The 23,983-nt window shown below is 43.2% G+C and overlaps 1 protein-coding gene across 1 annotated transcript; it reads left to right on the top strand.

Annotated features, from left to right (window-relative positions):
* The first annotated feature begins 3,983 nt into the window (after positions 1 to 3,983).
* Positions 3,984 to 19,904, top strand: LOC121309107 (ras GTPase-activating protein nGAP-like). Its single transcript, XM_041241989.1, has 15 exons — positions 3,984 to 5,094; positions 6,073 to 6,161; positions 6,294 to 6,432; positions 7,286 to 7,384; positions 7,998 to 8,570; positions 9,195 to 9,339; positions 9,811 to 9,955; positions 10,111 to 10,347; positions 11,465 to 11,666; positions 14,205 to 14,296; positions 15,399 to 15,681; positions 17,148 to 17,255; positions 17,536 to 17,726; positions 18,253 to 18,337; positions 18,505 to 19,904. Exons 1-15 carry the CDS (start codon positions 4,885 to 4,887, stop codon positions 18,646 to 18,648), a joined length of 2,742 nt encoding a protein of 913 aa, XP_041097923.1. The 5' UTR covers positions 3,984 to 4,884; the 3' UTR covers positions 18,649 to 19,904.
* The last annotated feature ends 4,079 nt before the right edge of the window (positions 19,905 to 23,983 follow it).

Genomic DNA, 23,983 nt, shown 5'->3' with positions numbered 1-23,983 from the left:
ACTGGTTGTTCAAAGAAAGTCATCCTCAAGTCATGTGGAGCCAGAGCTCTTTGCTGTGGTGCTCTTTGCTTGTGGAACTCTTTTCCGGTTGAGATCAGGCAGGTTGATACGTTGGATTTTAAGTCTAGATTAAAAACATGCTTTTTTGAATGTGCTTGTATATGATTGGTTGTAGCTGGAGTGTGTTGTACAGATGAGCTCTCTTGTTTTGTTTTTAACTTTGCACAGCGCTCTGAGATGCCATGGCGTGAAGGGAGGAAGCTGCACAAAAATACCTTTGTATTGCAAACCAGAATGCATCAGTTAAGACAGCTGCGATATTTCATACCAGTACAAGTTGGCTTTTAAAGCCCATGGCTGCTTGTCTGCATGTATCTCTGCCCAAGACTGAGCTGTAAAATCGCACATCCACCAAAATCAGGGGTAATTTCCAGTCATTTGAAGAAAGGTCTAACTGCCAGCAAACTCCCTGTCTAGATAATACAGGAAATGTTGACGACAGACAGATTAGCTGATGCAAGTTTTAAATGCTTCCTCCAGTGCTAAGATAATGGGTGGGGTGAGTTGCAGGGTTGTAATGAGCACAGAGTTTTTTTGAAGATTTTGACACCGTGTATTGAGGTGTCCTTCTGAGTGCTCGCCTCGGGGCAGAGAAAGAACAGACAGATAGACAGAGAGCCAGACAGAGAGACAGATAGAGAGACAGCGCTCTGGTAAGGCATACTGCCTGGGTTTGGCATGTCGTTTATAGCTATGCACAGAGAGGCTGTTGAGTGCTGAGCAGGATACAAACAATACCTCAGTTTTCACCACTCACCTCGAGTCCAGAGCCATGGGCCTGAAGAAGTGGCTGGTCTGTGGAGCACCACCAGGTAAGATCGTGGGTTAATGACGCTTGGGAATTGAGTTTTCTTCATGCAAGCAGTGTAGGTGGAGTTTCTAATTTCTTGGTCTTGAGAGAGGATGATTTAAATACTGCAATCTCCAGTTTACTCTTTGAGCTCCTTCACTCTGGAACTCACTTCCAGCTTTTATCCAGAATGTCGAATCTGTCAGTATTTTTAAATCGCAGCTCAGCTTCGAATGGGACCCAGTAAGATAATCAATAATGGGGTGGTCCTACCAAGATCGTCAGATTGAAAGGGACTGACCGACAGAGAGAAAGAGACACACACAAAGAGAGGGGTATTAATTGTGAGCTGCTCTTTCAATGTCACTGGTAATTTTTAAATCCTGATCTATATTTAATAAAATATTTTTTAAAATATTTTTTAGAATGTCTTGTAGCTAAATTCTGTTGGCGACACCATTCTTTTGAAACCTTGGTGGTGAAAGATCGAAGCCTGGTCATGCTGTGTGGTTTTGCCGAGTGTGAATGACAACATTCTGAAAACAACGTCGTGAATAATGTTGTTTTTCTCTGCTCAGCAGAGCTGTTGGGGTTCCAGTCTTTATTATGTGTTTGGTCACTTCCAAGAAAGATGTGGATTGTTTTCAGTAGCTTATTTGGGAGCAGTTCAGTCTCCATGCGTCAATCCTGCCCTCTTCTGGAAGGGGGCACCCTCTCTCTTAGGTAGTAAGGGAGGGAGTAGTGCAGTGAGGGATGGAGCATGCCTCTGCCTATCCAAAACAAGCCAAGGGAAATCACACACCTCTCTGGGCTTTTCAATGCTTACCTGTGCTTTCCCTTGCTTTCACTGTGCTTTATTACACTTTGCTAAGCTTTTACTATGGGAAACTTTTATAATGGCAAGCAGATTGGTTACTGAAGACAGAGGGGTTGTCTACAGGGGTTTCCCAAAATCACCCAAGCAAAGCAACTGCATCTCCCCATTCCCACACTGCAAAACCATTAACCCCAAACCATTAACTAGCTACACTGTCTACAACTAAAGGAGTGTTTCCACAGTCAAGGAAGTTGGATCCAAGTTGAGTTCTGTTGATCCAGATTATTGGAAACATGGTTTTCTTGGTCAAATAAATTGGATCAAAGCTGGATTATCTGAAGATCAATGCACTGGATATATTAAAATGACGCTGGCTATGTCAGTAACAAGCTGAATGTGTCACTGCTAGCCTGTCAGCCAATCAGAGGGGATGTGGATGTGATGTTTCTTCAAAGAAACTGGATGAGTTTGGACAAAATAATTTGGACTATCTCAACAAACAAGATGTATCCCTTGATACAGCATCCCAGAAACTCATGAAACACCTCAGGATGGGTTAATAGCAATATACCAGCAACATACCAGTACTTCAAAATATAAGTATGATTTGAGAGTGTGATTGCCATGGCTTTTACTTTGCCAGCTTCAATAAATCATGAATTAATTGATTAATAGTCCTGGTGCCCTATTCTAGACTGAAATGACATCTAATGAAAAAAACGTTTCACTTAGCTCGGACGTCCTTTCCCTTCTACAAGTCTCCCATAGTCAAAGCATAGCAAAGTGCAATGAAGCCTGGTGAAATCACAGTAAAGCATTTTACCAGGGTAAGCTTATAAAAGGGTTTGCATCGTTATATTAGTGCAGCAGACAGACAAACGTTTCTCTGTGCAAAAAGGCAAAGAAGAAACCCACATCCTGCAGCTCTGAAACCCACGCTTCCTCCTGAAGTAACTGGATGAGAGGCTGGTCGTTAGAAACCCCATCATACAGTGATCAGATACCCGGCTTCCTGTAGGTGTGAGAAGCAGCCCAAATAACAAGCTTTCAGACCGGAAGAATAGGGAAGCTCAGCAAGGCTGGAAATACGTTGCACAGCATCTTCCCCTTGTAGAAGCGGTAACACTTTACACTGTGTCTCTAATCAGTGTGTATTTACATAGTAGTTACTTAGTAAATACATGTGTACTTGCACATCACTACAATGTTATTATGCATCATTACAATGCACTTAATGTGTAAATCTTTTTGCACAAAATATGGTCACAATTGTGTCAGGGTTAGTGGGTTTAGAGTTGTACATTGCCCACCTATGCTTTATTACACTTTGCAACCTTTTCACTATAGTACATTTTTATAATGGTAATCGTGGGTTTTACAATAATTTTACCTACTTATCTGTGGTCTCCCATGCTACCCTGCGCCTTATCAATATGTGCTTCGGCTCTGATTCATTCCACTGTGCTGTGCTTTTGCTATGAGCAGTCAAGTCTTTGTCAAGGCTACTGGCTTTTGTAGGGTGTGTGGTTTCAGTACGTCCAAATCGTATTTTGGAAATCTAAATCTATGGTGACTGCTGATTGTTTTTTTCACTCGGTGCAATGTCGTATTTTGCATACAAAAAATATAACACTGGAATCACTAAAGCAAAAGAGGCGACACAAAATCTGTCTTTATATCAGGGATTTTAATCCGGACATATTGATAGTGATATCATAGTGATATGACCTGGTATTGAAAGACAATTACAAGTAATACCAATTGTTAATGTAATGCTGTTTACTGCAAACATTTCATAATGCCAGCTCATGTTTAATATGCACATATTTACTTACATGTAATTTTGCAAGTTTCTTCACTCTGAGATATTGTAAAATATTGGATACACCTTTCAGTTGTCCCTTTGCCAAGGTCTTTAGCAGTACCAAAGAAATTCTGTATTATATCACCCACTGGCATTCTTCCAGATTTTTTTTTCATGCACATTTTTTTAATACTGCACTCAGACAGACAAGGTTAATCGGTCAATCATTTTTTAATTGACCAAAGCCCACAGGTGTGATTAATCAGTTATTCATGAATCGATTAAAACCCCTAGCTTACAGCAGTGTGCACATGTATTAGAACACCCCATTGCTTCTGCTGTTTGGATTTCTGGAGCATATGACATAAGCAAATTAGTGAGTGTCTAATTTAATTGATGACTTTAATTGGCCACACATGCAATTCATTTAAATAATAAGAGAACATTAAATGCAGAGCCACACATGGTAAAATGCATGAGACTTTTTAGAAGTTGTTTAAGATGCCTGATTAAAGCATAAAGTGGTCTAACATTTTCACTCATGTGTGCCTGTTGTTTCTGTATCACTGATTATTGATTGAAAACTGAAATTCCCACTTGACTGTGGGCTGGATGGGGCTGGCCTGAACCGGTCTGGTTTGCAGGATGACACTCAGCTGTGTGTAGTTAAGCACACAGAATGTAAAACCTGGACTGGATTCAAACGGCTCAGCTATCGGAGTCTCATTTTCCACCCCTGCTTAGAAAAGTGTAGTTTAACCAGAGATAAATAAATCTGAGCATGCAATTCTATTATTGCCTGATGGTAAAATGAATATATATAATGAAGAAGAAAAGTAATTGAAGAACTGTAAACACACTGATACCAGGATTTCTTTTTTCCAGTTTAGAGGGCTATAGACAGATACAAACATAGACAGATTGATATATTTAAAATATATTTCATATCATTGTTTTTCCCCCATGATCGCAACCACATACAACAAATAAAATGCAATGTTTGAGACTTGCACTCAAGTGTGGTTTCAGGATTCACAGTACATTAAAACAGTGCTGTAGTCCAAACTAAACACGCTGGTTCTGTAGCGCAGGTATAAAAAAGCACGCTGGTCCTGTAGCACAGGTATAAACAAGCAGGAAATGTCTGAAATGTCTTGTTCATCAGTACAATCAAGACAAGCAGATCACAGCTGCATGCTTTCATAGATCTCAAGATATTCTGACCATCCCTTCCTAGTTTCTTGGTGCTGTGATTCTTGGAATTTGGTAAGAGCATTGATGTGAGTGATGTAATGTGTGATGTAATGTGTGATGTAACGAGTGATGTAATATGTACAAGATGATTCATAGTTGTGTCAGTGTTTTGAATCCGTTTCCAGTTCAAGACTGTAAGCAGTTACTGGGAATTACAGAATGTGTGTGAAAGCTACTGGTTTCCATTCGGATACACAGACAGGTCATTTAACAGGTTTACACTGGGCAGCTCACAAGGAACGATCTAAACAGGCTTTGTTTCAAAGTTTGAAAAAGTTTAAAAATCTCCTTTTGTTTCCAGAGGGTCCCTCTGAAAATGCGCCGCCTTTGGGTCAGAAGTTAAAGGGCCAGTCTGAGGGAGGGGTCAAGGTAAGCCACTATTTCCTGATAAAGCTTATTTTCAAAACATCATACTTCCTGTTGAGATATTATTTAATAGTGTTCTAAAATCCATGTATTGCTTTAAGGCTTAAATGATAAAAACGTGAGAGGGCAAAACAAACTCTCTTAGAGTTCAGGTTGAAGTTCAAAATCTCATTTATTTAACATGCTCAAAAACCCCCCTACCAATTTTTTTTTAAGTATCCCTCCCAGTTTCGAAAAGTTTTACAGATGCTAATCTTTATTTGATCCATCTTTACAGACTTAAAAAAACAAACTAAATTCTTTCGAATTTCAACTTTAAAACACTTCCAAATAATAAATAAATAAATAAGTAAACAACTATAATTGAATTTTAAAATGCAAAAACACAAGTTTTGCTGTTGTTGTCTTGGTACTTTTCATAAGCCACTACGAGGACAGCCGTAGGGGTGTGGAGTAGAAAATGATTTGGTAATCATAAGAAAGAGAATGGGTTTGCTGGAGGCAACTTTGGCATAAGTAAAGTTGCTAAGATAACTTAAAAATGATTGAAGTGATAAAGAGTGTGCAACACTGTATGGAAACACTTTAGAAACGAATTTCTATTCTAATTAGTAAGATAACAGAAAGAAACAGTAGTCACACATGCTCTGAACCTACTAGAGTATAAATAGCAGGCATAGAGGAGACACAGACAGAGAAGCTCCCAATACCTCCAGACCATCTGTGTAGCGTTTGAGGCGATCTCTCCATGGGTTCAGATTACCAACACTAGTGGCACGCATTGCATCTAAACAATAATGTTCACGGTAGAATGTAATGTGGGTATTTTAAACATGGTCTGGGTCCTTATAGAGTAACAGAGTTAATTCCATCTTTACCTTGATTCCTAAACCTGACAGGGGCACCGTAATTCAAATTCAGTTCGGTCAGGTTTATTTTGCTAGTTTTGTGGTTGACAGGTTGTCTTCATTTCCGGTTTAGGGGATGATAATAAGGAGGTTCAAGCAGGGTCCTCTTGCCAGGAGCAGCAGCCAACTGAACGATGTCAACGGCTCCTTAGACAACGTGAGGTGAGAGCCCTCCTTGACTGTCAAGCCATGCATAAAACAATACACTACATTGCTGTTACCTCACACTCCAGAAACATCTCCTGACTCTGAGAAGTGCTGACAAGGTTTTTCGTTCCTATTGTCCCATCACAGGCAGGCGAGTTTCCTCGGCTCGCGGGAGTCCCTGACGATGCCCGCTGGCATGGCGGAAAGCCTCGATCTGAGCAACGACAAAAACATTGTCATTCGCCCGCTCCACAGCAGCATCCTGGGGGAGAAGTACTGCTTCGAGGTAATCGTGCGCCCAGGCGGCTGCAAACACAAGTTCATTGAATTACAAGAGCGCCGGCAAAACGACAACACATCTCTCCTGCATAGGTGCCACTATTTTGTTTGAACTCCTTTAAAGGTCTCAAGACAGTAAGCTTCAGTACTTCCTGAAGTTTATTGCAGACTGGAGCTAGAAAACCAAATGGGTTATTTCCAAATTCTGTATGAACACCAGGAACTGAAAAACGTAGAACAGTCTGAGATCTAAGATTCTTTACAACTCCTGCTGAGGATCCACTAATATCTCAATTCCCAACTCCTGCTGGTCACCAGTTTACCGGCACTCAGCCTTGTCTCGCTCCCAGTATCAAACTGGGGCTGCAGCTGGTTCCATCAGCAGTCAAGGTTCTACAATCCCATCTGCTACCGGACCTCACACAAGAAGTCCAAAGTCACCTGTGTGTCCCGTGTTTTGCATGGAAATTAATTCAATTCCCATTCCACTTCTTAATTCCAATTCCAATTCCTAATTCCAATTCCCTTATCAACACCTCCAATTAACAGAATTCTGTTGGAATGAGCTTCTTGCAGTGGAAACAGATTTCTAAATTGAAGTCGCTGTTCGGCAACACAAACTGGCTTCAAATGAAAGCAGTTGAACAATTATTACGACTCTAAAATGTTTATTCATCTTCCAGATCTTTCAGAGGAGTGGGAATTGAAATTGGAATTGAAAAGCAGGAATTGACCCCGATCCCTGAGTAGAGTTAACTTCTCTACACCAAATGAGCTCTCTGAAGTCAGTCCCAGTGGCTTGCAGATGATGCCCGCAGCCCTGATCCTGCCCTCGTTGACTGTGGCTCTTGTGCCCCCAGGTGATCAACGCGGAGGGGAGCCGATGTTTCGGGTGCACGTCTGCAGCGGAGCGAGACCGCTGGATTGAGAACCTGCGGAGAGCAGCTCAGCCCAACAAGGTAACAAGCACGCCAGTGAATCAGGAACGAAAATGAAATAGAAAAACAATTCTATTAATTATATTACCTGCAGGCCATCGGACTGTATCCAGCTGCAGCCAGCAGACAAGACAAAAGCAAGGAAAAATAATCATTGAATTAGAAACAATAATATCATATATGAAGACATTGAGAAAGACGTTTGTTATTTCATTTTTAAGTTTGTTTTAGTATTCCTCAAGTGTTGGCATAGTTAGCATAGATGATTAAGAATAAGCATGGCAAAGGCTTGTGGTACTTTCTCTAGTAAGGTAAAACTTAAGAAGAAACTTAAGGGTTGAGTTGATCAAAATAACCCTGACAGGACAGGGGAATCAGCCTGGAATTCATCAACCAACCAATCGCAGAAATCCCAATAAAAAATGCAGCTGAATTGTGTTTTGTGCTGTAAAATAAATCCTCAGATGAGTTATAAGTCGATCAAATCGAGCTTAGAAACGTTCAGGTCAGTGCCTTCATCAGTGTAACAGAGAAACTTGCATCAGTACGCAGCTGAGGGGTCTGCTTTACCTTCTGATCGAGCACGGTACTGCATGTTGGTTGCCTTTGGTAAACCCTTTGCATTCCCGTGCAGGATAACTGCGAGCGCACAGAGAATATGCTCAGCTTCTGGGTGAATGACGCCAAGGACCTGGCCCCCAAGAAGAGGTACTTCTGGGAGCTGCACCTGGACGGAAGCCTCTACGCCAGGACCACCAGCAAGACCAACACTACGGGCAACCTCTTCTGGGGGGAGCTGTTCGAGCTGGACAACCTGCCCCCCGTCTCCCAGCTCACCCTACACCTCTTCCGGGATGAGGAGAGCAAGAAGAAGTCCAAGGAGGACAACACTCCCCTGGGGAGCGTCTCCATCTCTCTCCCCGAGCTCACCGGGAGGCAGTTCGTGGAGCGCTGGTACCCCGTCGCCGGGCACTCCGGCAAGGAGAGGAGCAGGGAGGGAGGGGCGGCGGTGGCGTCTATCAGGATCAAGGCCCGCTACCAGAACGTCAAGGTCCTGCCCATCGAGCAGTACAAGGAGTTTGCAGAGTACATCACCTTCAACTACATGGAGCTCTGCGCGGGGCTGGAGCCAGTCATCTCGGTCAAGGAGAAGGAGGAGCTGGCCTGCGCTCTGGTGCATGTGCTACAGAGCATTGGCAAAGCCAAGGTACAACTAGAGCTCTTTAACACCCAATCACAGGTAGACGGTAATGTTAAACAAAATGATATGAAGATGAAATCGTGGGTAGTTAGTTACCTGGCTGGTTCGTCCTAGCAGTGTGCTGATACTCATAGCTGCCTTTCAGGAATATTTATCGGCAGGTATTAAATAAATCCATTCATTAACGTGTTGATTTGAAAGCGAGAACAGCTGTCCTTCCCTCACCTTTACAACAGAGCCCCGCTCAATGGCCGTTAAGATCCACACTGAGTGTTTTAACCCCTTCTGGTACACTAGGGATTGAGCGCTTGTTTAGTTCAAAGGGTTTCTTCGTAAAATACATTTGAGAGCGACTCAGGTATAAGAATTAGGAAAATGACCATTTGGATGACCAGAGCCAGCCTGTCAGTACATTGCAAACCCTGTTTCGTGCCTCTCTTTGCTAAAAATAAAAAAAGTTTGCATTTTTATTTGTGGGACACCCTTGCACCGTAAAAGGGATAAAAGCCTTTGGAAGAGATTTTTCCTCTCATCCGGACATTATTATCGCTGTACTGATGACAAAGAATAGTCAGTATGGCCTCGGCCCTAGTTCATCCTCTTCACTCCCCCCCCCCACCCCCCCCTCAGGATTTCCTGAAGGACCTGGGCATCGCGGAGGTGGATCGGTTTGGTGAGAAGGAGTCCCTGATCTTCAGAGAGAACACGCTGGTCACCAAGGCTATCGACGAGTACATGAAGCTGGTGGGGCAGAAGTACCTGATCGATACACTCGGTAAACACGCTGTCCGGGTACAACACTTCTATGTCTGGGATTGTGTGAAAGTCTGAGTGTGTCTGTCTGTCTGTTTGGTGTGAGTGAATGCAGGTGTCTGTCAGCATCTCTGCCTGTCTGTCTGTGTGTGTGTGTGTGGGGGGGGGGGGGGTTGGTTCTGCCTGTCTGTATTTGTGTGTCTCTATGAATTTTGCGTGCGTGTTTGTCTGTCAGCCTCTCTGCCTCTCTGTGTTTGTGTGTGTGTGTCTGCTTTTGATTCTGTCTTTTTGTGTGTGAGTGAGTCTCTGCCTGTCTTGGTGTGTCTGTGTGTGTCTCAGTCTGTCTTGATGTGTGTGTGTGTGTGTGTTTCTGGTCTTGTCCTGTGTGCGTTTATGTGGGTGTCTGTCAGCCTCTGTTCCTGTCTGTGTGCGTGTGTGTGGGTGTGGATGTGTAATGAAGTACTAGACTGTATCATCTCCTCTCCCTGCACAGGGGACTTCATCGCCGGTCTGTACCAGTCGTCGGTGAGCTGTGAGGTGGACCCGCAGAAGTGCTCCCCCAGCGAGCTGCAGGAACAGCAACAGAACCTGCGCAGCGGCTGCGAGGAGGCTTTCCAGAGGATTACAGAGGCCTACAGGTGAGGACAGGCCGAGGGGCTGCAAGCTGTGTGAGTTAACCCTGTAGAGCCCAATTCTGAGTCACATCTGATCCAATGCTTAGCCACCCCTCTATATGATTCTTTTTAAAATCCTCTCTCTCTGTCTCTCTCTCTCTCTCCCCTCCTCCCTGCAGCTCATTTCCGGGGGAGCTGAACGAGATCTTCTCGTGCTGGCAGGAGGAATGCTCCATCCGGGAGAAACGCGACATCGGCACGCGGCTCATCTGCGCCTCGCTCTTCCTGCGCTTCCTGTGTCCCGCCATCATGAGCCCCAGCCTCTTCGGCCTGACGCAGCAGTACCCCCCCGACGGGACGGCCCGGACCCTCACCCTCACCGCCAAGGTCATCCAGAACCTGGCCAACTTCACCCTGTGAGTCAGCGTGCAATGCTGCACGAACCCCACCCGGCTGGAACCAGCCAATAGCACGTCTTGCCTGTTTTTCATTTGGATGTAATGGCTTATAATATGTTTCTAAGTGTTTGGTGGCTCCCTCTAATCAAGTCGAGAGCGTGCTTTCATAGGGGATACACCGTAAGAACATAAGAAGAGTTTAGGAATGAGAAGAGGCTGTACAGCCCATCAAGGCTTGTCTCTCCCTGACACGCCACTAGCCCCTATCAGGGGATCGGATTTATTCGGATGGAATCTATTTGAATGTTCTCAGTGTTTCAGATCTGATTACAGCACATGGTATTCTGTGCATTTATAACATGGCCCTTCATGAAGTATGGTAGTTATTTCAGTACAGACTGAGCACAGTCCGGATTATTATATTATTCTCATTATCATTTATGGAACAATTCTATAGAATCAGAATATGCATAGTGGTGTCAGTCAAACACCCCCTCCCCCCCAGATGCAAACATTAACCTAAACCTTGAGAAGATATGTGCATGTGTGCTTGCAAAGTCATCCTAGGTCATATTAGATATAGTTCTCAAAGTTTATTCTTTACAATGCTCGCCTTTGCTTTACCATGCTTTCACCGTGCTTTATTATACTTTGCTGTGTTTTTACTATAGAATTCTTGTATGAGGGCTCTTCCATTTGCTCAATAGATCTCCAGAAGTGCAGTTTTGATAGAAACACACGTCTCTGGTACTACACTGGGTTAATCTGTTTGCAAGCCATGCTTTCAATGCACTTTCCTGGTTATTGCACTTCAAATTCTGAAGCAGGCACCAAGCAGGGATGCAGAATAGCTGCACACGCTCACAACGTCCCTTGAAGGATTTGATCTGGACCTAAAGATTTTCTTCTTGCTATAATTTTTGGGAGCCGACAGGAAGGTTCTCGTGTCAGCATCAGCTGCTTCCAGAAACCCTCTTCTTAGCTATTTTTTGCACAGCTGATCGAATCTCTTATCAGATTCAAAGCGAGATAGAACTGTCATGCCCTTCTATAGCTTTTGCCTTTTGTTAATTGTACATGTGTTGCTGACGGTCTGCAATGTCAATACTGTGTGTCTGTCTGTCTCGCCCTCCAGCTTCGGGGATAAGGAGGAATACATGCTGTTCATGAATGAGTTCCTGGAGCAGCACTGGGATCAGATGCGTGCTTTCCTGCAGGATGTCTCGAACCCGGACAGCGAGGTCCACATGTCTCGCTTCGACGGCTACGTGGACCTGCCACTGCAACTGTCCGTTCTGCATGAGCTGCTGTGTGCCATCATAGCACCTATAGACCAGGTCAGTCGACTCAGAGTGTCCATGCCCAGCTAAACGCCCTGCCGATGCCAATAGCACTTATTCAGAGTGTGTATAGACCAGGTCAGAGCGTAGAGAGACAGCAGAGTCTCACACAGCAATATTCATAGTGTGTATAGACCAGGTCAGTGCGTAGAGAGACAGCAGAGTCTCACACAGCAATATTCATAGTGTGTATAGACCAGGTCAGTGCGTAGAGAGACAGCAGAGTCTCACACAGCAATATTCATAGTGTGTATAGACCAGGTCAGTGCGTAGAGAGACAGCAGAGTCTCACACAGCAATATTCATAGTGTGTATAGACCAGGTCAGTGCGTAGAGAGACAGCAGAGTCTCACACAGCAATATTCATAGTGTGTATAGACCAGGTCAGTGCGTAGAGAGACAGCAGAGTCTCACACAGCAATATTCATAGTGTGTATAGACCAGGTCAGTGCGTAGAGAGACAGCAGAGTCTCACACAGCAATATTCATAGTGTGTATAGACCAGGTCAGTGCGTAGAGAGACAGCAGAGTCTCACACAGCAATATTCATAGTGTGTATAGACCAGGTCAGTGCGTAGAGAGACAGCAGAGTCTCAGCAGAGTCTCACACAGCAATATTCATAGTGTGTATAGACCAGGTCAGTGCGTAGAGAGACAGCAGAGTCTCACACAGCAATATTCATAGTGTGTATAGACCAGGTCAGTGCGTAGAGAGACAGCAGAGTCTCACACAGCAATATTCATAGTGTGTATAGACCAGGTCAGTGCGTAGAGAGACAGCAGAGTCTCACACAGCAATATTCATAGTGTGTATAGACCAGGTCAGTGCGTAGAGAGACAGCAGAGTCTCACACAGCAATATTCATAGTGTGTATAGACCAGGTCAGTGCGTAGAGAGACAGCAGAGTCTCACACAGCAATATTCATAGTGTGTATAGACCAGGTCAGTGCGTAGAGAGACAGCAGAGTCTCACACAGCAATATTCATAGTGTGTATAGACCAGGTCAGTGCGTAGAGAGACAGCAGAGTCTCACACAGCAATATTCATAGTGTGTATAGACCAGGTCAGTGCGTAGAGAGACAGCAGAGTCTCACACAGCAATATTCATAGTGTGTATAGACCAGGTCAGTGCGTAGAGAGACAGCAGAGTCTCACACAGCAATATTCATAGTGTGTATAGACCAGGTCAGTGCGTAGAGAGACAGCAGAGTCTCACACAGCAATATTCATAGTGTGTATAGACCAGGTCAGTGCGTAGAGAGACAGCAGAGTCTCACACAGCAATATTCATAGTGTGTATAGACCAGGTCAGTGCGTAGAGAGACAGCAGAGTCTCACACAGCAATATTCATAGTGTGTATAGACCAGGTCAGTGCGTAGAGAGACAGCAGAGTCTCACACAGCAATATTCATAGTGTGTATAGACCAGGTCAGTGCGTAGAGAGACAGCAGAGTCTCACACAGCAATATTCATAGTGTGTATAGACCAGGTCAGTGCGTAGAGAGACAGCAGAGTCTCACACAGCAATATTCATAGTGTGTATAGACCAGGTCAGTGAGTAGAGAGACAGCAGAGTCTCACACAGCAATATTCATAGTGTGTATAGACCAGGTCAGTGCGTAGAGAGACAGCAGAGTCTCACACAGCAATATTCATAGTGTGTATAGACCAGGTCAGTGCGTAGAGAGACAGGACAATGATAAACCTCTTTTATTCATCGCTCAAGCAGTTAATAAGCATGTTGCTACAGTGCCCAGGTAAAGCAGGCTGACAGAGAATCAGTAAGGTGTTAATCACGCCTCTACTTACTCGTGTGCTGTTGATTCTGCAGCCCGCCATTGACAAGCTGCACCCCCTCCCTTCCATCCTGAACAGGATCACAGAGTCGCTGGGGAGCAGTGCTCCGAGAATCAGATCAGCAGGTACAGTCCCATGGAGAGACAGCAGAGGGGCACACAGAAACGTTCATAGTGTGTATAGAGTTTTTCAGTGCGTAGAGAGACAGCAGAGTCTCACACAGCAATATTCATAGTGTGCTATAGACCAGGTCAGTGCTGTAGAGAGACAGCAGAGTCTCACACATGCTTTTTTAACATGCTGTTCTTTACAATGCAAACTTTTTTTTTTTTTTTGTTTGCTCATTCATAGTGTGTATAGACCAGGTCAGTGCGAAGAGAGACAGCAGAGTCTCAAAACAACAATGAGTCCATAGTAACTACAACTATATATATTTACAATCAAACACTGCAATCAATAACAGACAGCCCATTCAGAATTCACAAAACAACACCACTAGACCAGAAACGTTTCCAACCAAATTATTTTCCATCCGCTCCCTTTTCCATCTTTCCTTCGCCACCTCCTCTTCTGCTCGAATCATTGCTCTGAATCAGAAAACAGGCTCTCTATTTTACCAGCAAACAACAATGGTAAGAATAAAATCATTAGGAAGGCAGAATTTTAAACTCAGTAACTTTGAAAGCAAAGGCGTGTGACTCTTGTTGTTTCACCCATGTGCTGTTGATTCTGCAGCCCGCCATTGACAAGCTGCACCCCCTCCCTTCCATCCTGAACAGGATCACAGAGTCGCTGGGGAGCAGTGCTCCGAGAATCAGTATCAGCAGGTACAGTCCCATGGGGGGAATGAGGGGGGGCCCTTGGAAACGTTGCTGTGTTTTTGCAGTTTTTTTTTTATACTATGCATGTACCGTAGTTACCCTGGCTTGCCATGTTTATTAATATGCTTTACCAAGCCTTTACCATGCTGTTCTTTACAATGCTTTTTAACCATGCTTTTTTACCATGCTGTTCTTTACAATGCTTTTTTTAACCATGCTTTTTTAACATGCTGTTCTTTACAATGCAAACTTTTTTTTTTTTTGCTCAAAAAAGCCAACTTTCCAACATGCTGGTGTATTTAGCATGCCTGTGTGAAGGGAAAGTGTGTTTGAAAACAACTTCTGAGTCCATAGTAACTACAACTATATATATTTACAATCAAACACTGCAATCAATAACAGACAGCCCATTCAGAATTCACAAAACAACACCACTAGACCAGAAACGTTTCCAACCAAATTATTTTCCATCCGCTCCCTTTTCCATCTTTCCTTCGCCACCTCCTCTTCTGCTCGAATCATTGCTCTGAATCAGAAAACAGGCTCTCTATTTTACCAGCAAACAACAATGGTAAGAATAAAATCATTAGGAAGGCAGAATTTTAAACTCAGTAACTTTGAAAGCAAAGGCGTGTGACTCTTGTTGTTTCACCCATGACGGATGAACGCTCAGTGGCGCTATATTTAGAAATGCAAAAAACATGAAAAGTTCAATGAGAAACATTTCCACTAGAAGAGCTTCAATGAAGACACAAAGGGTTACATTCTCAAAGCTGCTTACTCCAAATCATGAGCACCAAACTAAACATCTAAAACGAACAGGAAACTGCTTAATACTTCATTCAAGCCCCTGAAATCAAAGACTTAGCTGTTTATTTCTGGTGTGGTTACTTTAGTAGGTGCGTTTGCAACAAGGGTGGATGCTGGGTACCCCGCACACCGCAAGCAAGTGTCTTAACCGGTATGCAAAAGAGCCGGTCTCGTCTGCATTTGCAGTTTTAGAACTGTTAACCTCATATCATCTCACCGGCAATGCATCAGCAATGCATCACACAACACAAAAATGACAATGTCCCGTAACGCTTTTATGACTGCCCTCCCGTGACAGCATGCTTGTTGAGCGGAGCAAGCCAGTATACGTGCCTCCCAAAGACCTGCTGAAGTACAGCCCGGTGAACAACTCCATGCAGCAGATCTACTGCGAGGACAAGTACAGAGCGCTGGGCAAGGAGCGCAGGGCAGTGCAGCGCACCCAGAGTGTGCCGGCCAGGAACAAGACCCACAAGGGCCTCCCCGTGCGCCAGGCCAGCACGGAGGAGCTGCCCCCCTATCCGATGACCCCCCAGCTTGACATCTCCTACCCAGCCAGCAGGCAGGACCGCCAAACTCAGGTACACTTTGTCTTGTTTACATTGTCATGCTACGCTGTGACTACTGGCAGGTCATTTAAGGTGAGCTATCAAGCATCACGATTGTATATATATACAGGAGAAAACCCCCACTTTCAATGCAATCACTCAACCAATGCGTGCAATGCAACCAGACAGGCGCTCCTGTAAGCACCGTGCTGGTCATGAAGAAGCCAAAATTGCTTTTGTAAGCCAAAGGAGGCTGAGTGACCGAGCAAGCTGCATGAATGCATTGTGTTTAAAAACAAGCACTGCGTTAACCCAGGCTTTCCTGGATGCTTAAATCTGTGTTTTTGCAACAGTTACGATTTCAGTGGTAACATCAGTCTAGCCTTTTTCCATTTGTAGGACTGTTTTAAAGACTTTAGAACCAATATGAGCGTTGCATTACTGTGAAGCATCCTTGTATTATTCTTCAGCTCGAGGGTGTAGATAGCAGGTGAACACATTTATTAAAACCATTGAAAACGAATTTCCTGAGGTTGTACTGTATATATGATCTGCTTTTTGGCGATCGTGTGCACAGCCAAGAATCATGATTGACCTTAAATTGAATCTCACGTATAAGGTTGATTTTGCAGGCTTGTACGATGACTGCCGCAAGTCTGCAGTTTGAATGTCAATTTGTGGGTCTGTCCCGTGAATCACTTGGGTGGTCTGTATACACAGCCAAACTCAGGTGCACCCCATGTACACCCAGTCCGGTGTGAACAAATATTGGTTCCCCCGAATTTTTGTTCACCCAGGAACAAATATCTTTTCTGTAAATTCTTCCGGTATGAAGCTAGTGAATGTGATCAATGTTTCCTGGCTGTTACGCTGTTCTCGTGAATTATTGCAGCTGTGACTGGAGCTGTCAGAGAAGACAGGATGGTACAGGGTTGGGGTTGGGGAAAGTGGTCTGAAAATTTAGGTTTTAGTTGAAAGTGCATCTAGACAATATGGGGAAGCTATAAAAAAGGCCAACAAGATGCTTGGATATATTGTGAAAAGTGTTGAATTTAAATCAAGGGAAGTAATGTTAAAACTGTACAATGCATTAGTAAGACCTCATCTAAAATACTGTGTTCAGTTCTGGTCACCTCGCTACAAAAAGGATATTGCTGCTCTAGAAAGAGTGTAAAGAAGAGCGACCAGAATTATTCCTAGTTTCAAAGGCATGTCATATGCAGACAGCCTAAAAGAATTGAATCTATTGAGTCAACAGGCTTTCTTAAAGGAAAGGGAGGAAATTGAGAGTCTGGGGAGTCAGCCCACTTCCTGTCTGCGCCACCTAACTCTACGGTTTCAAAACAGACTTCAAAAGTAGCTTTACTGCATCACATCTAATTCGATCACAGTGGGATGATTTACTAAGAGTGCAACTAAAATGAATTAGCGAATGCGTCTGCAAGGTGCTGCCTGGGTGGGATGATAAGAATGTCTTTTGCTTGTTTTTTTTTCTAAAGGACCAGGCTGGGATGAAACAGCTGTCCAAGACCGTTCCCTGGATAAAACCGTCTCCCGAATCCCTGGCAGACAAGAAAGAGAATGAGGGATTACACCCGCTGGAAAAGGTGAGCGCCACACTGAAGCAGAGACTCGGACTGGTAATTACCTTTGATTTTAATAACAGGAAAAGCTGTCCTTCCCTCACCTTTACAACAGAGTGGCAGTGAATTGTCTTATTATTTAGGACGCTCAGTTGGCATTGAGTAGTGCTCAGTTGTAAAGGTGAGGGAAGGACAGCTTTTAATACCTGCTGATAAATGCTTCTTAAAGGCAATTACGAGTACCAGCACACCCTAGTGTCAGTGTCACTATAAGAAGCTGACTGATCTGCCCTTCACCCTGCAGCACGATCAGGAGCTGTCCGAACTGCGCAGGGATCTGGACTTGGCAGCAGACAGAGAAATGGAGCTGGCAAAAAGGTTGGAGGACTTCATCGCGCAGAGCCAGGACCAGCATGCACTGCTTCAGGGCCAGGTGCAGGAGCTGAGAGGCCAGCTGGAGGCCAGGGATGAGCAGCTCGCCAGTGCCACCTTCAGGTGAGAAGGGGGTCATTGCAACCTGGTCTGCACATGGGCAGCTGGTGCGGTGGAGAACACAGACTCAAATGTTTTATTTTTTTAAAAAGCATCTGCTTATTAAAACTATTTGATTATTGCAGATACATATTTCTATGGACGCTTCTATTTTCGTCTTTGAAATTAGGCAAGGAGATCTTTGGTTAAGAGAACAATGGGGATCACTGACAATGCTGTAATATTTTGGGTCAGTCACTGCAGGGGGATTTCTGTTCCACTGGGGCTGGGAGTAAAAAGACATTTAATTAAACCTGGAATCGGACTATAACTTTTTCAGTCCCCCTCTATGGTTGTAAAAGCAATGGTCCGACTTTATTTTAAAAAGTTAACAAGCGCAAAGCAGAAAGAACTTGGGAATTCGGGAAGTTTACAGCAGGGAGTTAAAGCCCGGTTTAAGATGCTCGTGATTAGCGTGATAGTTGCTCAATCGCTCACTGATATTTTCACTGCCGTTCCCACCCTGAAAGGAAGCCTTGTTGTGTTGCAGGCTGAGCGTGATTGAAGAGGAGCGGGGAGAGGAGCTGGACAAGCTGAGCTCTGCAGCGGCTGCCCTGGAGAGAATGAACATGCTGGTGAGTCCAGACAGACTCTGCTACATAACCCATGAGCTTGCAGATAGGTGGAGAGGCTGGCTGTAGGGAAGCCATGGGCAGGGAGGCAGGATAGCAGCCTCCCTCCTAAAAAAACCTCACCAAAAAAGAACTGTAAATTCTGATATAAACTGCCCTTTTTTTTCTAGGAACAACAATACGCCGATTTGGTTCAGGTCATTAACCAGCTGAAGGAGACTCTAGCATCGAATCAGACCAGCAACCACATCACTCCTTCGAACCCGGAGGAGAAACCGGTACAGAAAGGAGAGTCTGAGACCAAGGGACCTTAGCTCTTTCTACAGCCATTCTCCAAGGGCACCACACAGATGGACCCAAAACATTTTACTCTACCTGGACGCCCAAATCCTACACGTCATTCTGAAATGCCGCGATTGAATTTCTCTACGGCGTGCACGTCAATAAAACGTGATCTGCAGCAGACTAGAATTGTTACTTCAAACTGCATACAAAGCGCAAGCATCTATGTAGTTAGGCAATGGCAGGGCTGGGATAGGCTGGCGTTTGAATTCTTTATCACTGTTATTTATTATGGATATAAACCGCCTCTCCAAGCCTTGCGCCGGATCTGTATCGTCCGTCATCATGGAGTTCATTCGCGATGTATACGTTGGACCACGCACACAATATTTAGTATTAAGCACGGCCCCATAAACGCACAGCTTGGCAATGTAGGCTATAGAAGCACCCATCACTGCAGGGCATCTGCACTCGGGGGCATGTGGATGCGGTTTAGCCAGGATCGGTTCATTTCAGCATGCCACAGCTTTGCAGCTCAGCGCTCCCTCACTGTTTCTTTGTGATTCCCTGATTCACAAACCTGGTTCGTTCCCGGTTAGGCCATGTTGATTGTAGATTGACACGCACTGCACTGCAAACGTCTCTTTGATAATTGATATTTTGTTACATGCAAGTCAGATTGCGAGAAGAGTCCTCGAAGGCTAGTCCAGCAAATGGATGAGTAACACAGCCAGCCAGCGGGGTAGAGAGGGGGGAGCAATCAGCATTGTGAACTCAATTTACAACTCCACCAAGGAAATCTCAGCCCGTTCAGCGTTGCAACCAGAGAATTATTTTACTAATGCATAGGATTTTGCCTCCAAGTAATGTATTAAATGTTTTATTTTTTAAGTAGTGATCAAAGTTTCCGAATAACGATTTTATTTCGAGTTTGTGAGTATTCGAGGACTCGCTATAACTCAGCCCTATTGGGGATGACGGATTTCCGTAAAATGTACCCATTGCTGTGCAATATGTAGTTCCCTGTGAACATTCCCGTTTCTTAAATAAGTTTCAGTTAGCCTATTTTGTATCACGTCAAAATAAATACAGAAAATGTTTGCCTTGTTGACGCACTACCTGTATATGTTGAACTGCATTAGGAACCTGGCAGCCAGTTCAGTTCGCTTCTTGTAAACGATTGAACACGCTGCAGAGAGCAGCACGATTTCCTTAAAATGTCTTCAACGAAAAAGACAGCAGCTGCATCAAAGATCGGAAATATTTCCACTAAAGATCGCTCTGTCGCTGCATTGGTTTCATGTAGTCATGTTTTTATTTTGGTTGCTAATTCAACGATGGAGAAAACAAAATGTTTGCATTTACTGTTCAGGAAAGCATTTAAACATTTAGAAACGTTTGCTGCATAATAACTCTGGAGAAAGTGATCCATTTTGAATGTGACAACGCTATCTTTTTCTGCTTTAATAAATATTATGTTTACTGGTGAAATATGTTAAAATGCCTGTTCTTAAGAATGCCGTTTTCTATCGTGAAAGAAATACAGCCCTACCCGTACTGGACAGCAGGTTGCTGGTTTGGAGGACAGCAGTAGTGATTGATTCTGCATTTCAGAGTCTCTGGATCAATAAATAACAGCAAGGATATTGTTCATTGAGGTGCGACACTGCATGTAATGAAGCAGATTCCTGGTTATGGGTTGCACTATGTGAAGATGCAGTTGTGTAATTGTGGGATTCATGTCAGGACTGTAGGTTGGAAAACATGGACAGTAACTTCATTATAGAACCCATAATGAGCTAAGAAGGTTCTCAAGGAAGATCCGAAATATTGAAGTGGTCATTTCTTACTGATCTCACTGCTTTTCATGTCATGAAGTCTGCAGCTGGGTTTTTTTGGTATTCTCACTTTTATTATACATTTCTGCAAACTGTATAACAACATGAATGATGCTTTCAGGGGCTAGTAAAGGAAGGGGAAAAAAAACCTTGTAAATTAAATTGTATTTTGTATTATCCAACAGTATGTTCCATTTTCTTATTTTTAACATTCTGCCCCAGCTTCAAATACCATTTTCTCATTATATTATACCAAAACTTTTATATTAAAAAAACAAATGTCAATTAAGATGTTTTTAAACAAACTTTGTTCAGTCTGTAGAAATGATAGTGTGCACTGGCAGACCCACCAGCACACAGCAGTGTGCACATGTATTAGAGCACCCCATTGCTTCTGTAGTTCAGCAGTGTGCACATGTATTAGAGCACCCCATTGCTTCTGTAGTTCAGCAGTGTGCACATGTATTAGAGCACCCCATTGCTTCTGTAGTTCAGCAGTGTGCACATGTATTAGAGCACCCCATTGCTTCTGTAGTTCAGCAGTGTGCACATGTATTAGAGCACCCCCTTCGCTTCTGTAGTTCAGCAGTGTGCACATGTATTAGAGCACCCCATTGCTTCTGTAGTTCAGCAGGTTTAGATTTGTTGTGCATATGAAATCAAACCACTGGAACTGAAAATCATACAAGTATCAAAAAAACAAAAACAAATTAGCAATTGTCTAATTTCACTGATGACTGTAATAGGCCACACGTGCAATTCATTTAAAATAGTAAAATTACGTCACAAAATGGTAAATTGCAGGAGACTTTTTAGAAGTTGTTTAAGATGCCTACTTAAAGCATAAAGTGGTCTAGCATTTTCACACAAGTGCCTACTGTTTCTGTATCACTGATTACTGAGCAGAATTGAAATTCTCACACCCTGAGGTTTTAATGCAGGCAGGTATATAAAAGATATACAAGGACACATCTTGGTGTTGTAATAAATGTGTACACTAGAACTGTATTTTCATTAGTCCAATTCCAGGTCTTTTTAATTAGGAAGAAGCGAGACTTGACAAAGTAATCTTTCATATAAATCTTTTAATCAACGTTTCTGTTTACATTTTAAAACTTTTGCAAGAAAGCCTGGGTCTCATCCAGGCTACAATACTTTACATTCAGCAAACAGCTCAAATCACCAGCCTTTTATACAACACACAGAGCCCGCACCCTCCCCTCTTCCAAACTCCAGCAAGAAAAATAAATTGAACTATGAATTACCTGAACTTACAAACAATTTGAACAGATATACAGGGCTACCAAAGAGAAACGTCTTAGTTGATTTGATCACAACCCTGCTGGATTTAACTGTCCAGTTACATCTAAAAAATACAAGGCTGATGCAATCAAGCCCTTAGTTGTAAAATCAGACCAGCGTTTCAGCGTTGGAACATCTGATCTTTCTAATCAATACTACTGTTTTTAGTACTAGCGAATTATGAACTAGTAATGCTGACCCAGGCTTCGACTGGAGGGAAGAGAAACCCAAACAAGGTATCGTTCATTCACATCGCTCACGCATTAGCACCAGCTTAAAAGAAAACATTTCGAGGTTTTGAAAAATGTTAAAACAATCTATTTGGGACTGCACACTGTGTGCCTTCTGTTTTGTTGTAAACGCTTTTTAAAAAGGTCAGAGAAGAGATTAAACTGCATCTTGTTTTCAACCTACATTGAAATCAAGGGTGTTTTGTGACTTCACATCTTCGGTCAGTTCTGTGCAATTATATGTAATTGGGGTGTGCTGTTGGAATTAGCAGGTATTCTATAAATCCATTCAAAACAAGAAAAGCTGTGAGTTCATGACCTTGGTACAGCAGTAAGAATGTCAGCGACCCAGACGAGAGGAAAACGGACTTCCATTCGGCTGTTAAAACACTCAACACATGAATGAATGGATTTATTTAATACCTGCTGATAAATACTTCTTAAAGGTAATTATAAGTATGAGCATATACACTCCATTTTATATATATATAAGGTTGTGCTGTAGTGTGTAACATCTTCATGTAGGGTTTAAACCAGACATTTATTGTAACCATGGGGACACTCTTAAATGAAGTCATTAAATTCTGCAGAGTGCTTTCGATTCAAAGGGAATTGACGGCTTTCAACTGGCCAACTATCATCATGTATGTTCTGCCTCGTCTCAATTTCAAACTTTTAAACCTCAACATGAATAGATTGAAGAATTGTAACGAGAGGGATTTTTTTTTAAAACCCTCCCTGAAGACATTACACACTATTGCCATGCTTATGTGTTTATAATGTGGATCTGCATCGGCCACGCGAAACTCACCTGTCTACAGATTAAAAGGTGACAGTGAGTTTTTAATTGAAAGCACTTTGGAGATTATACACACAGCACAACCTAATTGTGTGAATTAAAAGTTTAGCCGGCTTTCAATTGAAATGTGTCAGTTCAGCGAGACCTTAAAGAGACATCATTCGGAACCGTTGTTTTCGTCCCATTCCTAATATATATATATGTATATATATATATATATATATATATATATATATATATACACACACACACACACACACACACACACACACACTTATTCTATTTTATAAATTAATTACTTTCAATGAAGCTTTGCGATTGTTTGATTCCTGTGGCCCTAACATTGAGTTTGAACATCTTTCCTATAGCTGTGTATCGTCCACGTTCTGCTAAACTCAGTGCAGCTGTGGAATGCTACCTTCCCTCTTTCATATGCGCAGTGGAGTGCAAACTGCCACCCTGCAACTATGCTGGCTTCACCTGACCAATACTGCGCAGTGACTTCAAAGACAACAAGCACGAGACAACTAGTAAAACTGAAGAACTGCTCCGACGGACTGCAAACTCCAGAACCACACAGGATCAATCACAGAAATCAAAGGGCTTTTAAAGCTCACGAGGTGGCACTAAGGCTTAGGGGCGTCATAATCTGGGTTCCGACAGCTCTAGCAGTCAGTCGTTAAAATCAAGTTCTATTCAACAACACTGGACAAATAACTGGTAGAGCTGCACCCTAGAAACTACTGCAAAACCCCTGCTCTACCACATTAAAGTTTAAAGCTTAAAAGGTGTTAAAATACACTTTGGAAGTCCTTAATTTTGTCTCTAAAGCAAATAACACTTTTTACAGGAGCTCCTACCTACTCCTGTCATGCATTCTTTACAAGGATGCAAATAAGACTCCCACTGCATAGCTGTTTGATTCACTCCTGGTTTTACACGGAGTTGAAATCAGACACACCCATGCTTGTTACCTATACACACTGGGGCTAATCAAGCACATAGTAAAACCTGGACTGGGTCAAACTGCTGTGTAATAGGAGTCTTATTTCCATCCCTGCTTTACCAAGAGCAAGTTAACTGCCCTGTAAATGCTATTAGATAACAGTTTCAATGTAAACAAAATGCAGTTTCTGACTAGCGGGACAGAAAACAGCCATTTCCTTTACACACGTTTCTTTTTGTTCTTATCCCTCGA

The sequence above is a fragment of the Polyodon spathula genome, unplaced genomic scaffold (assembly GCF_017654505.1).
Source record: "Polyodon spathula isolate WHYD16114869_AA unplaced genomic scaffold, ASM1765450v1 scaffolds_873, whole genome shotgun sequence".
In the NCBI taxonomy this organism is placed as follows: Eukaryota; Metazoa; Chordata; class Actinopteri; order Acipenseriformes; family Polyodontidae; genus Polyodon; species Polyodon spathula.
Note: the sequence above shows the minus strand (reverse complement) of the source record. Positions and strands in the feature narration are given on the sequence as shown.

Coding starts and splice junctions, on each gene's coding strand:
- LOC121309107 (XM_041241989.1), top strand. CDS start 4,885: ATGTGTGTGAAAGCTACTGGTTTCCATTCGGATACACAGACAGGTCAT. Junction 9,956..10,110: donor AGGATTACAGAGGCCTACAG/GTGAGGACAGGC, acceptor TCCTCCCTGCAG/CTCATTTCCGGGGGAGCTGA. Junction 17,727..18,252: donor CTCGCCAGTGCCACCTTCAG/GTGAGAAGGGGG, acceptor GTTGTGTTGCAG/GCTGAGCGTGATTGAAGAGG.